The sequence below is a fragment of the Halyomorpha halys genome, unplaced genomic scaffold (genome assembly GCF_000696795.3).
Source record: "Halyomorpha halys isolate HHAL.00 unplaced genomic scaffold, Hhal_1.1 Scaffold894.1, whole genome shotgun sequence".
NCBI classification, from domain to species: Eukaryota; Metazoa; Arthropoda; class Insecta; order Hemiptera; family Pentatomidae; genus Halyomorpha; species Halyomorpha halys.
In genome coordinates this window covers 428,293-441,981 of record NW_027110846.1, presented here as the reverse complement: position 1 = coordinate 441,981, position 13,689 = coordinate 428,293, and the positions used below count along the sequence as shown (strand labels likewise).

At 31.4% G+C, this 13,689-nt stretch overlaps 1 protein-coding gene across 2 annotated transcripts in view; it reads right to left on the bottom strand.

Annotated features, from left to right (window-relative positions):
* Nucleotides 1-13,689, bottom strand: part of LOC106686894 (QRFP-like peptide receptor) — a 390,629-nt gene that overhangs the window by 15,960 nt on the left and 360,980 nt on the right. For both annotated transcript variants that reach the window (XM_014430488.2, XM_014430489.2), the window contains one exon: nucleotides 11,261-11,421. In XM_014430488.2, the coding sequence (XP_014285974.1) occupies nucleotides 11,261-11,421 (161 nt within the window). The remainder of the gene's footprint in view (nucleotides 1-11,260; nucleotides 11,422-13,689) is intronic.

Here is a 13,689-nt window from a genome sequence, read left to right as displayed (position 1 = left end):
TTCTGTGTTATTCGGTTCAGCATCCCGAATTTTTCGGCCTAAAAAGCTTCTGACTGGTGCTAGAATGACAATATCAACCAATCCTTAATCCTTAAAGAGCTCTATGTTCCAAGACTGAAAATATATAAATATGTTTAAAAATAAGGTGATTTTTTTTCTTATAACTGAAATGTTATGTTTTTTTTTAAAGAGGCTCTTCAGTTGACATCTACTAGTAAATAATAATCTTATGTACTTGGTTCACACGGTTAATAAACAAATCGGAAATATTGAAAGTGTATATATGACTTGTCTACTGGATTGTAGTCCAAGATAGGAGCCATACGGTGGTTGGGAACTGCCGTTTTGTGCAAAAACATCTAAATTGTCCTTCTCTACTTCTCGAGAATTTCTGTGTTATTCGGGATGCTGAATTCAATAGATTGATTTTTTTTTTTAAATTTTGAAAATAAAAATTAATAATTCACTGCATCCTTGTCGAGCTTAAAAAAGAAGATTTCGGCATAATTACCCTTAAATAAATAAACAGGTGCTGAAATGCACTGTGTATTTTCTATTTTAAGTTAATCTTTTTTTTTTGTGACATTTTTATAAAGTGACATTTCCTTGTGGTACCTCTGGAATACGATTGAAGCATCCCAGAGAGGGCATCCCAGAGGCTTCCAGTTTAAGAACCACTGATTTGATTTGGTTTTTTTATTATATTGCGCTTACTTAAAAAGTGATCAGTTTAAATGGTGTACAAATGAAATGTTATTAAAAAAATAAAATAAATTTCTCTCAAGTAGTGATTTATTAAAGTGATAAATTTATAAAGTTTGAGAAATTCCAAAATTGTTCAGTAAAAGATGAAGTGGTCAAATCCACGATTTTACCTTGGTACTTCTTGCATGACCACTGGTCCACTGGTAGAAGAGTATTAGTTTGTTTTTCTTTTTATAATCATATTTTAGAGGTTAAAATCGGATGGACTTCTTTTCTAGAAAATAAAATCGTTATGTATCATTGACCCTACTAAAAAGAAACAGTAATCCTAAACTTTATCATTTGAAACTTGAATTCTTTCGGTGTTTTTTGAAACATTTCGCAGTTGTCAAAAAAAATTATTATCAAAATTTCCATCATCCTTGGACTAGAAGAGGATTTAATCAGGCTTATTTTATTTTCGTTTATAGAACTAGTTTTTCTATGTTACGACGATAGCGGACGAGCGGAAGATCTATCTCTGCACATGCTGGAAATGATCCTTCAGAGGGACAAAGACAGATGGATGTTGGGAGAAGGTATACTGTATCATTGCTCAGTCTTGTCCATCCTCTACGTTATTACATTTTCTTGGCCAAAGTACTTAGAAATATTTTTTTAATTAAATTCTAAATGGACATGGAGCAAAAATAGTCTTATTTTGTTTTATTATATTTATTACAAACAAGAGAAAAATGTTTTCCAACAGGCACTTTTTATTATCAATTCTATTTTTATTAAAATATAGGCTGTTGTGTTGAACAAAACAACAAAGATAGTGAAAAAATGGTGAGGGTGTAAGATGAAAAGTTCATACTTTAAACTTTCTAATCCCAACTCAATTTACATACACAGTTTCACACCTCTAGTTCGATTTCAAGGACCCAAAACTTTAAAAACCGTGAAAAACTTTTGAATAGGTCAAGATCTTGACTGAAATTAATTCTCACTCTCACGGGTTTGTTGTGACAACAAAACACAATCCTACTATTTGAATTTTAGCTCGCAAAGGATGCAAAGTATTGTACACCAGTTGACCCGGTAATGCATCGCTATTGCTACATTTAAGTATGTACTTGAGAGAAATGATTTATTTGGCCATGCTGCCTAGATACATTGAGTTGCTATGACACACAGCGTATCCATCAATCCATATTTGGACATATACACACTGCAATACATTAACATTTTTGTTTTTTCTAACAATTAGTATCAATACAATACAATACAGTACATTTAAATACATTTTTTTCTTAATAAAAATATTTTTCTTTTTTTTTCTCATTTTTCCTATTTCCTTCATATATACATACATTAGTTTTCCTCCATTTTGTACGAAGCCAAATAACAATTTACCAATTTTACCAAATAACATTTACATCCAATTCATTATTTCCCCTGTTTCACTCCTTCATACCTCTCCTCTCCAGTGATCTGCAACAACCTTATGATCAACTGAGCAAATTAACAAAAATCATAAATAGATAGGAGCAATTATAGAAGTAGAATAGGTCACAAAAAAAAAATTTTTAATAAAATTTATGTTGACTAACATTTTTTAAAATATATAAGCAAGACGTTTTGTATACCATATCTTTGATAATAATTGTCCGATTTTGATGATTTTTTTTATTTTACAGATAATTTATTTCTCCATTCAGATAATACAGCTTTAGATGGTGTATATTTTTTAATTTGTGTAAATAATTTCATTACCTATCACATTGCTTCATATACACCATAAAAAAAATGATACACTTTGAGTTATACGGCAATAATGTTTAATTTTGATCATAACTTTTAATAATGGATAAATGATGGACAAAGCAAAATGGAGCTACAATCTAATACAGTGGTTGAAATTCCAGTAAACACAAATATAGTTGTACCTCTCCTATATATTAAACAACCCCCAACAAACCTGACCAAACTGCCCTCACCACACATTTTAGACAAACAGGACATAATTTGGAATTTGATATAACAAAGATCAAACTTCGGGGGGAAAAACTTTAAGCGAAATTTAACAAAAATGATAACAAAAACTATAAGAATTCGGCTATCAACAAAAAATTAGATGTACAAAATTTAAATTCTTTTTACTCTAACCTAATAAATACACAAGACATAATATACAACGCTAAATATAAATAGACAAAATACAAAACAGAAATAACAGACGGACTACCTGTTGGAAAGTTAACAGTTACGTGTTGGAAACACTAAATAAACCATTTCAACCCTATTCTATTCTGGCACAATCCGTGAGTTAGTTGTATCATAGCAGTGTAGAACAAACTGTAATAGAAATTGTAAGAGATGTTTTTATTAAGTATTGTTTAAATAGCAATAGTTATTAATCTGGTGTAATGAAATGGATAAAATGCAACTTTATCCTTCCCTGATGACATCTCCATTAGAAATCCTCAGTGGAGCTCTCTGTTCTTGTATCCCTCGGCCAACGGCTCCTCTACTCCCTTATAATACCACGTGGCAAAGGAAGGTTGGTTTATATATATATATATATATATATAGATTTAGGTTTTAGATATAAGTCTTTTATATGTTTATATTGTTTACATCGGGACCTATCAGTACCTTACTCCAGGTATCCCGAATGTGAATTAAATTTTATTCTAAATTAGTGTGGAAAAGGGTTGTTGAAATGTGAGACTTTTCGGCTTTTTAATGAGCTCATATATTTTCGAGTAAATATAATTTCAGATGTTAGTTAAAATATTATTGTGATTATAAGTTATAAGAACAAAACTTAGGGTCTCATATATTAAAAAGCAGTTATCTGTGTGACGTCTTCGCCGCCGCGGTCACGTCTTCTTGCCGTCTAGGTTGAGCGGTGGGCGAGAACGGTGAAGACCATGTATTTCTTCTTATTTTAGACTCTTCGGATGTCCGGAAAAGCGTCTCTCTCTTTCTCGGAGACTGGCCAGCTAGTCCTCGACTCTGGCGTGGTAGTAGGGGCAAGCCAGGTCCAAGTGCATAGTTTGGGGCGGCATTGCAGCCGCGGCATCTTCGGGCTCTTTTGGTACGGGGGGTATCAAAAAATGAGACCTCTGATCCCAATTTTATACAAAATCGAAAAAGAGCAGAAAAATTCGGATTATGTAAATCCGACATATAATGCAAATAAAATTTAGGAGGTAGGAAAAAAAATCTTTGGTGACCTTTAAATAAAACAGTGACATTGTTTTGTCATTCTCTATTAAACCTCATAAACTGCAAATTAATAAGCTCAAGTAAAAGTTAATCACAAACCTTTCAATTTTTGTCAAATATCTGACGTAATTATCAATTATTTTATAAACGAAACTGAAGTTTTAGTCTTTATATTAAAAAAAAAACAAAAAAAAAAAAAACGTTAAGGAGAGTGTTTATTGTATATAATACAAATAATAGGAATTCATGATTAATTGTTCAGTGGTAATAATACTGATATGGATCATGAGAGGCGTTTGGGATAGCTGTCCCTTAACTGTGGATAGTTGAAGATACATGAGCGGAGACATCTACCATTCGTCTCCAGAGGGGAACAGATTTAGCACCGGACACAGAGCCATGACATATTCCTCCCTTCTGGGGTCTGTACCCATCGCTCTATGGGATCTGCTAGGGACCTATCACCATGGAGCACATTCTGTTCACTGCATAAGATTTTTGTAGAAGCTAGGCGATTGTATGTAGCAAACAACAAACATCACCATTGGGGACTATGAAGAATCTTTCCAAAATGTAACTAATATTTTTTAAAATATCAGCTCTGTGTACTTATATAATTAATTTAAAATGTGTATTATGCTAAGCTCAAAAGAAATTATGTCGTTCACTTTGTTATTATATAAATAAATTGATGGTAAATGATATACCAATTAGCCTATATAGGTTAAATGAGGCGTCATCTTAGTACCGGTTCGATTCGGATTTATTTCATGGCGGTCTTATTGAATGAAAACCTGTCCCTCCCACTCAGGTTGGGATAGGTTGCTAACCTAAGTTAACCTTTCCGTATGTCAGAAATGTGGTAAGGGTTATAAAAAAAAGGACATATGTGGTTTGGAAAACAACAAGAACAGACTTCTGAGAACATTGATTGTTTTTGAATATAAAAGTTTAATCTTTAACTGACAACTTTATATAACAAAATGTATGAACATCTATTTTTGATTTCAGCACAAACTATAAATTTCGGTGGTGTCAGATCTAGATAACACATATCCATTGCAATTCGTGGAAGAAACATGTCGAATCTAATTTAATGATCACTTTGAACAATATTAATGTGGAAGATATATTAATTTATTTTTTATAACCTAAATAATTCATAAAAATTCAAATTTGTAGGAGTAAATGTGTCCTAAACAAAGTGTTAACGGACGAACCTCCAGTGGAATTCTTTTTCTTGTTTTGAGGTCCTCAATTCAAATGAGTTAGAAAACTTACCCCAGAAACACCCTGAATAACTTACTTTATATAAGTTATTTGTATATTACTTAGAGTATGGTAAAATATATATGAAAGTTTCAACACCGAAATTGATGATCCCTTAAAGTTCTATAATTCTTAGAGGAAGTGAATCCATTAAGCAGGAAGCCGACAGGACCTTTATTATCCTCCCGGAGGATTAATATTAGCCTCTATTTCGACACTCCTGCACATCTTGAGAGCCATTGGAGTGCTCCGGTAACCAGCGGTGAGTTATGGTAGCTTCCCTCCAAGACCATAACTCATCCTCGGAGGGATCCGGCTTATAAACTGGGGAGGATTTAGATGGCGGTTTGGATAAAGAAGTAATCCAATCAGTAAGCGTGAAAGGTTTATGAAGAGGCACTGGGATCCCTGTGGTGGTCCAGGAGCTGCAAGGATTAGTCTTTGAAGTGAAACTCAAGGAGGGTGCGGTTAATCCTCGCTCCAGGCTGCAATTGGAGCTCCTTTATTTATGGCATCATCTATAAAGGAAATAACTACTACGGCGTCTTATTAATTCCATGACACGAGGCATTCATTAGATGCTCCATGGAACATTAACTCCATCGATAGGAACGATCCATCCATATTGAATCATCTGTATTTTATTTATTCAGATGTTTACAAAAAAAAATTCATACAACGTCCACATACCTCTCTGCTTGGATGTGAAATTATTCCTTATACATTTCAAAATAGAAATGCCTCTATTATTTTTTGTGACAATACATCCACTTATTATATATCTGATTATTGCCATAAACACCATGGAAAAACGAAAAAAAATTATATTAAGATGTTTAGGTGAAAAATAAACCTCCTTTAGAATGTAGCACTTTATATTTGCTAGTACAACGTTTAGGATATGAATACGTCAATAGTCAATGATATTGTTCGAATAATTTTTACTAAAGTAACTATAAGACAAAATTTACAACAAAAAAAAAAAGTGAATTTTTATATATGATATTTAGCAATGAGGAATATTAGTACTTGAAGATGAGGAAAACCCGAAACGTTGTACTAATAAATATAGAATGTTGATATTTATTTAGTTATAGCGAATAAGGGAGGCAGGGGGAAATCCTCCTATATTCAGTATAACCTTTATTCAAGTGTTGTTAACATAATGTTATAATGTATTTAGATTTCTGCTTATTTTATATATGAAATTTTATTTATTACTTATCCTAAAATCAAAAGACAGCAATAATGAATATTATGACTTTTATATACATGGGACTAAATAAGGAGACTATATTTATTATAAAATTTTAAATATGAGGAAATAATTATGTAGAGGATACCTGATGATGAGGATGGCCCCGAAACGTAGTAAATGATAAATTAAAATAAATAAAGTTAAGGAAGAGTTATTCACTAAAAATAAATAAATGCATAACTCATCTAGTAAATGAAACTAAAATATTAAGAATATTGATAATATTCTAAAGGCAGTTCATTTTTCATTTCGATATTCTAAATTAAAAAGAAAAAACTTCCTAGGAAATGAAATCTAGAATGAAAATATTAATTTTTCCTCTAGTTTATAATATCCTTTCATATTTTACGGTTTCCCATTTTTTATTACTGGTAAGAATGAAAGATAATTAATAATTTCAAATAAAGAAAATTAAAGATACGTCAGACGAAGGTTTTTTTTTAAAATCATCATTTAAGCTCAATCAAAATAGAGTAACACCTAGCTGATATTGAAAACCATTTAATTATACATTGATGTGAAGTGTTTAATCAAAATCTTTACGGCCTACTTTTTGATAAAATGGAAAACAAGTTTTAAGTCGATAATATATGTTAAAGTAGTAATTCAAGTGAGTTGATTTTAGTGAAAAGGCTGTTGTAATATTCAAGAGACAAACCAGTTTTAAATATTTAATTTCAGTTTCGTACGACTTTTACTTTTTGAGTTAGGCTGCTTACATACAGACCGTTTACAGGACATTATGGGCATATAACTGGGTCATACGTAATATTATCTCCATACAACTTTTCGGTTATTAGGTAGGGTTAATGTGGGTGCAAGCCCTCACATACAAAAACCCCATTCTCTGAAACTTAGGCTATTTAGCATCAGAGACACTAAAACGTATATTTCCTTTGAATACAGATTTCAAAATATCACGATCTCAATACTTTCTCTTTTAACACATATTTCATAAATGGGCGATTCTAAAACTATGAGCAATTTAGACAATCTAAATAAAAAAAAATATGAAAGCTTCTATGTGTCATGTGGCGGCAGTGAGAACTTCTAATATTCGAGGAGTGTTTTCTCAACTTTGTGGAATTTTCCACGAAATTTGTTCACTCACACGCCTACAGGCGGGCTCACAAACTCTTTCAAAGGGGGCTTTAATTACTGTTAACTGTGGGAGAAGAATAATTTGTCGTGATTAATTTATTTAACTTTTACATTCTACAAAGGTCCAATATTTAGCAAAAGAAAAATTTTCTGCATCTTATGCACGCTCATTTATTTTTTTAAATGAAAATGATTAAAAAGCTGGAAGTGGACAGCTATGTAATTGACAATTTTCACGTTAGACAATTTTTTTCTTTATAAAAAACAATTAGACAATTTTTTTCTTTATAAAAAACAATTAGACATTTTTTTATTTATAAAAAACAATTAGACAATTTAGTTTCCTAAGTTCGCTGCCATACTGTTCATCAGTTTCTTATGGGGCTTTTTTCTGAATGGTCAGCATTTTCCCGGAAAAGAAATAGTACAATAGCCCTAGAGGAGAAAAAAGGCAGTTATTTCACCCCAATTTTTGATTACTTAATTGGAAACTATGTATACTTAATAGTCACAATTGATGAGTCTGCCAAGTGTTGGTAGGGGGAATAAAAAATAAATTAATTAATTTAATAAATTAAAAATTATCAATTTTTTATTCGGAGCTCTATATCATTACAAATACCAACAACAATAGAAAATCTAAGAGAGCATTATTTAAAGTAGAGTAAATTTGCTAAAATGTGAGCCCTAATAGAGCTATTTACGTTCAGTAGTTCTCGAGATATAGCTTTTTATAAAGCAACATTTCATAAAAATGTTGTATGGAACGTACTGAAAGATCAGTAGTTGGTGAATTTATTTTGAAAAATTTATGTCTCAAAGAACATCTGACGTACAGATGTTTATTAGCACTCAAATTAAAGCTAGTTTAATGAGCCATAAAATAGTTAATGTCGTTTATTTTCGTAGGAATAGTAGTTGAAATTTAATATTATATAAATCTTAAATAAATAGATTTATAGTTGTTCGGACAAATTTTCATTTGCCAAATTTATATTCATGTGTGAATATCATAAAAACTACTACCCCTACGAAGATAAGTGTCGTAAACTACTTTATAGTAAGTTAAATTTCCTTTATTTTGAGTGTTGGCAGACATCTGTGCGTCTTATGGGTCTAGAGATATATTTTTCAAAAATCCAACATTTTATACAAACAACTAGAAATTAACGTTTTGTGAGTTTATTTTGTCAAATATCATAAAAACTGCTACTCCTACGAAGGTAAAGGTCATTTAAAGTACAATTATTTACCTTTAATTTGAGTGCTAATAGATATTTGTACGTCGAATGGTTAATGAGATATAGATTTCTCAAAATAGATTCACTAACTACTAATATTTCAGTACATTTTATGAAATGTTGGTTTTTAAAAGGCTATATCTGGAGAACTATTGGTTGTGAATAGCTTTATTAGGGCTGATATTTTAGCAAATTTACTGTTCTTTAAATAATGTTCTTTTAGATTTTCTAGTAGGAAGTTTTTAAAATATAGAGCTCCGAATGAAAAATTACTGTTTTTTTAAGGTTTTGAAACAGCCGCCATTTTTTATTCCCCCTACTTATACTTGGCAGACTCATCAGTTTTGACTAGTAATTATACATAGTTTTCATTAAAGTAATAAAAAATTGGGGTGAGATAACTGCCTTTTTTCTCCTCTTCGGCTCTTTTACTAAAAAGGCTACTCCGACTGTTTCGGTAAAAAAAAAAAGTTATTAACAAAATTAAGCATATTTGGCGCGTAGGTCAGAAAGTATAAATTTTTTTCATGGTTATGATGTGGCAATAAGTTCGTCTCTTTCTGAAGAATATTATTGATTCTATTGAGTAATTTTTGATTCACTAAAAATTAAAAAAACATATTGAGGTTTACAGTAAAGTAGGTAAAAAAAACAAACTATTTTCTAAATAAGCAAAACGTATTCGTTTATAGCGTCATTTGAAACGTTTAAATACTATTTTTCAAAAAAATAAAAAATTTGGAGGTTTGTTTTTCTTCTAGTGGCCATTGTTTATATAATCTGCCATGACACCTCTACATTTCTGTCTGAACTTTCAACTCCTCGTCCTTATAAGGGTGAAATATTAGTTTCAAAAAAATAAAACTTTTGAAACATCTTATTTTATACGTCTGGTTCTAATTTTTTAATTAGATCCGGTTTGTACCATTTGGTGCAGTTTATAGAGTCCTAAACCACTCCCAAGTTTTACTTAGATTTGTTGAGTCGTGTTGAAGTTACTTTTATTTTTTTTTACAATATATTTTTATTTCATATTGTTATTTACCTCTATAAAGTAAATAGATATAGTAAACAATAGATTCAATCATTAATTCATTGTCTAAATAACTAAATATATTTATTTACATCGAACTTTCAACTGTATTCAATTAATCTATTTACATCCCTAAATATAGCAATTGCGAAGCATTGCTAGTAAAATATAAAAAAGATGAGCCGAGACCATATTTTGAAATACATGCCATGAGACAAGAAACTTACCCATAGTTTTGGAATATTCATTCTAGATAACTGAATGTAATATACAACAAGTTTACCTTTCTGTATGTATTAAAATAATACAAGCTGGCTAAAAATACTTTAAGTCATGAGCGTTTAGAGCTTTCACTAAAGTTACCTTCTTCCTTATAATTAGAATAGAGCTTTACACATACTTAGATAGAAGAAACAGAACACTGAGGGGAGCTGGATGAGAGATCTAATTAGCTGAAGAGAAATGTTAATACCAAGAGAGGAAGGGGAAGCCGAGGGAACTGCTCTCCAGTCTTCACCTTGTAATTTCATCCAATTCACTCATCTTTCATTTATATTTTAATAGTAAATAAAGTAATTAATATTCATAATTTATCAATAATTAATAATAATATTTCTTAATGATTGTTCTTTTCAAGGGGCTTACTCTCAAGATTAAGTGAACCATGTTACTTTCACATACATAACATTCATATATAAAAACATAAATCTGTACTGATACAACTTATTAAGGGTCCTTGCATTGTAAGGAAGCATTGTTACAAGACCAATGATTGTGCAAGGAGGTGATTTAGTCAGAATCACGATAGACAACCAGATTTTCCTCAAATTAAGTGTATTAAACCCACTTTATGAGGCTGAGTGGATCTCGGGGGCTACAGTAACAGAATACATAATTTCCAGTCACAGCCGGATTCGAATCCGGGTCATTGGAGTTAATAGCCCAGTGCCTTTCCATTGAGCTTCCCCGCTCCATTCACAGAGCTTTCTTCTCCCTGTCAAGAATACTGAAATCCCGACGAAAATTAAAAAAAACGAAAACTAAGGGGTGGTCATACATCATGAAGGCAAGGAGGTTAAGATGGGAAGGACATGTGGCCCGAAGCAATCCATTAGGACTTCACTACACAAAAATAAATGCCAGTTAGTTGGCAAGAGATAACGTGGGAGTAGCAGCAAACTGGAAAACAATAGCCCAAGATAGGCAGGTATGGAGAAGGTTGGTTCGGCCTGCCAAAGATATACAAGGTCTGTAGAACCAAAATAAACCGAAAAAACAACATAAAAAACCTTATATTTATATCTTGTATGATTGATACGCTGTGTTATGACAACTATATTTGGGTTATATGACTTCTTGTTAAATAAAGCGTTTCTCTCTAGAAATGAAGGTAAAGTACATATAGTAAATATAAGTAAAGTAGATATAAGAGAATAGTACCTGTTGAAGTAGGCCATGAGGTGGAAGGCGGTGCCCATGTGCTTGAGGCTGTTAGTGCGCTCGTGTTCGAGGACGTCGAAGGCCATGAGGAGGTTGTCGGTGAGCATCGGGCCCCAGCACACCACGAACACCACCACAACCGCAACCAGCATCTTTATCACCTGCAACACCAAACTGTCGCTACCGCCCCTCGTACCAAAACGGTCAGTTACTGTCCTCTTCTATCTACTTCTTGTCTTTAGCTCTGTCAGAATCTATTCCAATTGGCTCCAATCTAATATTTTTCAATAGACCTTATAACTCTAAAAAGTCAGTTTTAGCAGTGTACTAATATATATTTCATTAGTCCTAATAGTAAAATAATGTATATTTTAGTCCAGTCCTAATAATATATTTTTTTATTTTCCTAATTTGTATTTTCCATGTAAAGCATGACTGTAAACTAGAAACTTAACTCAATGCACAAAAGTAAATTATTAAAATTGAACAAACAGATAACAATAAAAAGTCTAAAAGTATAAAAAAAATACTGGATTTAATTATTAAAAAAAACAAGAGCAAAAACACTAGGTAAATTAAATTACTTCCTTAGATTTATTCCTATTACAAAAAAGATAATATTTTGTATATCGGCTTTTGATCGAGCAGTCCACCGGGGACTGCTATTCAAGATTCATAAATTCCTATCTCCTACATAATTCTATATTATCCAGTCTTATCTCTTTGGCAGATTATTTAGTAGAAATTACAACATCGGTTATTCATCTCTTTTTCCTTAGTCCACTGGTTTACCTCAGGGTAGTTTTCTTGGTTCTATCTTTTATACAGTTTTTACAGCTGACATCCTAACCTATGCTAACATTATACTACTATGTATGTCGATTATAGATGTCTATTATCAATAAATAATTGCCTTTTTATTGTATCCTAAACTGTTCAACACAGATCATCACCCTTGAAGAATAGTGTCGAAACATTAGGATTAAAATAAATTATAATAAATCCCACCAAATCACCTCAACAGCCTCAGGCTGGGTCAAGATCTGGGATCATTTTAGTGATCTTTTCGAAAATCTTGTGGAAGCTCTAAGTATGATATATAAGTTATAATATACTAAAGTATAATATAACACGCTCCATGTGAGCACTAATAGGGTATTGTGTTTGTTATGAACAGAGCTCCCTCAACAATGCAACCGTGTTGAGATAGAGACAGGCAAAGTCTAATTTGTATTTTGATGAAATCATTATTATCATATAGATTTCTACAGCTATATTTTGGAATGTAATAATCCCATTATGGTAGATTCATTACTGATATCTGGTAATTTATTCTTTAACCTTCGGCTTTTCAAGATTAGTTATTAACGTAAATGCCAAATAGAAGAATAAACTTTGTCTGAAGAATTCCAGGAAGGATAGGAAAACAACAACAAATGAATCAAAACAAAAATACTATATTATTCACGGATCAAATCCTAAGATTTCACTTTTTAAAAAATAAAATTCAATGGTATTTTTTTTTAACTTTGTGATAATTTTCTAACGAATTTATTTTTGTATTGGATGCTTGGTGTTTTTAAGAGGCGGATAATTGGAAGAAACCGGTCTGGCTTCTGTCCAGAATGTTTTGAACACTGAGAGCCGTCAGGCACAGAAGAGCCACAGGATAAAGTAATTGAACTTGAAAAGTTTTATCAAGTCCGTCTAAGGACCTTTAAGTTCAACGATTCACAAAGCTGTCATGTCTTCATTAGTTGTCATCAAATGAGATTGTTTAGATGTTAAACTTTTGCGATATTGACGTCTGACCTTAACATTGGATAATAGGTTTCGGAAGGGTTTCCTTTCCAGGCAGGGATCATCGCACAGTGGAATATTGGAAGTATGTAGGGAACCAAAACTAATTATTCAGATTTCTGTTGATTTTATTGTCCATATAAATGATTAATAAGCAATCTTAAAAGCAATATTCATATACCAGAATAAGCAATAATGCGCAACGTTCAATTGTCGTTTTTTTGTTTGTAGGGCTTGACTCAAACCCATCAAAGCATATGTTTCATATTTTATTTTGATATTTTTTTTTAAATTATTATTATTATAATTTTTATGTATTTTTCTACATTCATCCCAAGACTCTGAGCTCTTTGAATTTGAAATAGTTAATCATTTTAATGCGTATTTTAATGTGATATTTAAATGTATTTAGATTTGACTAAATGTAAAAATTCTTTAAATTTTAAAGAAAGATTTAAGTTCTTAATATGTTATTTATTTTTAAAAAGGCCAATACCAATTTTTTGTTGTTGTTTGTTGCTTAAAGGCGTAAAACCCTCTGGTCATCAACGCCTATGGCATGATAAAAGTAAAACAAAAATAAATAAATAAAGAATAGAAAATAAAAAAAATGATAAATAATCATGGAA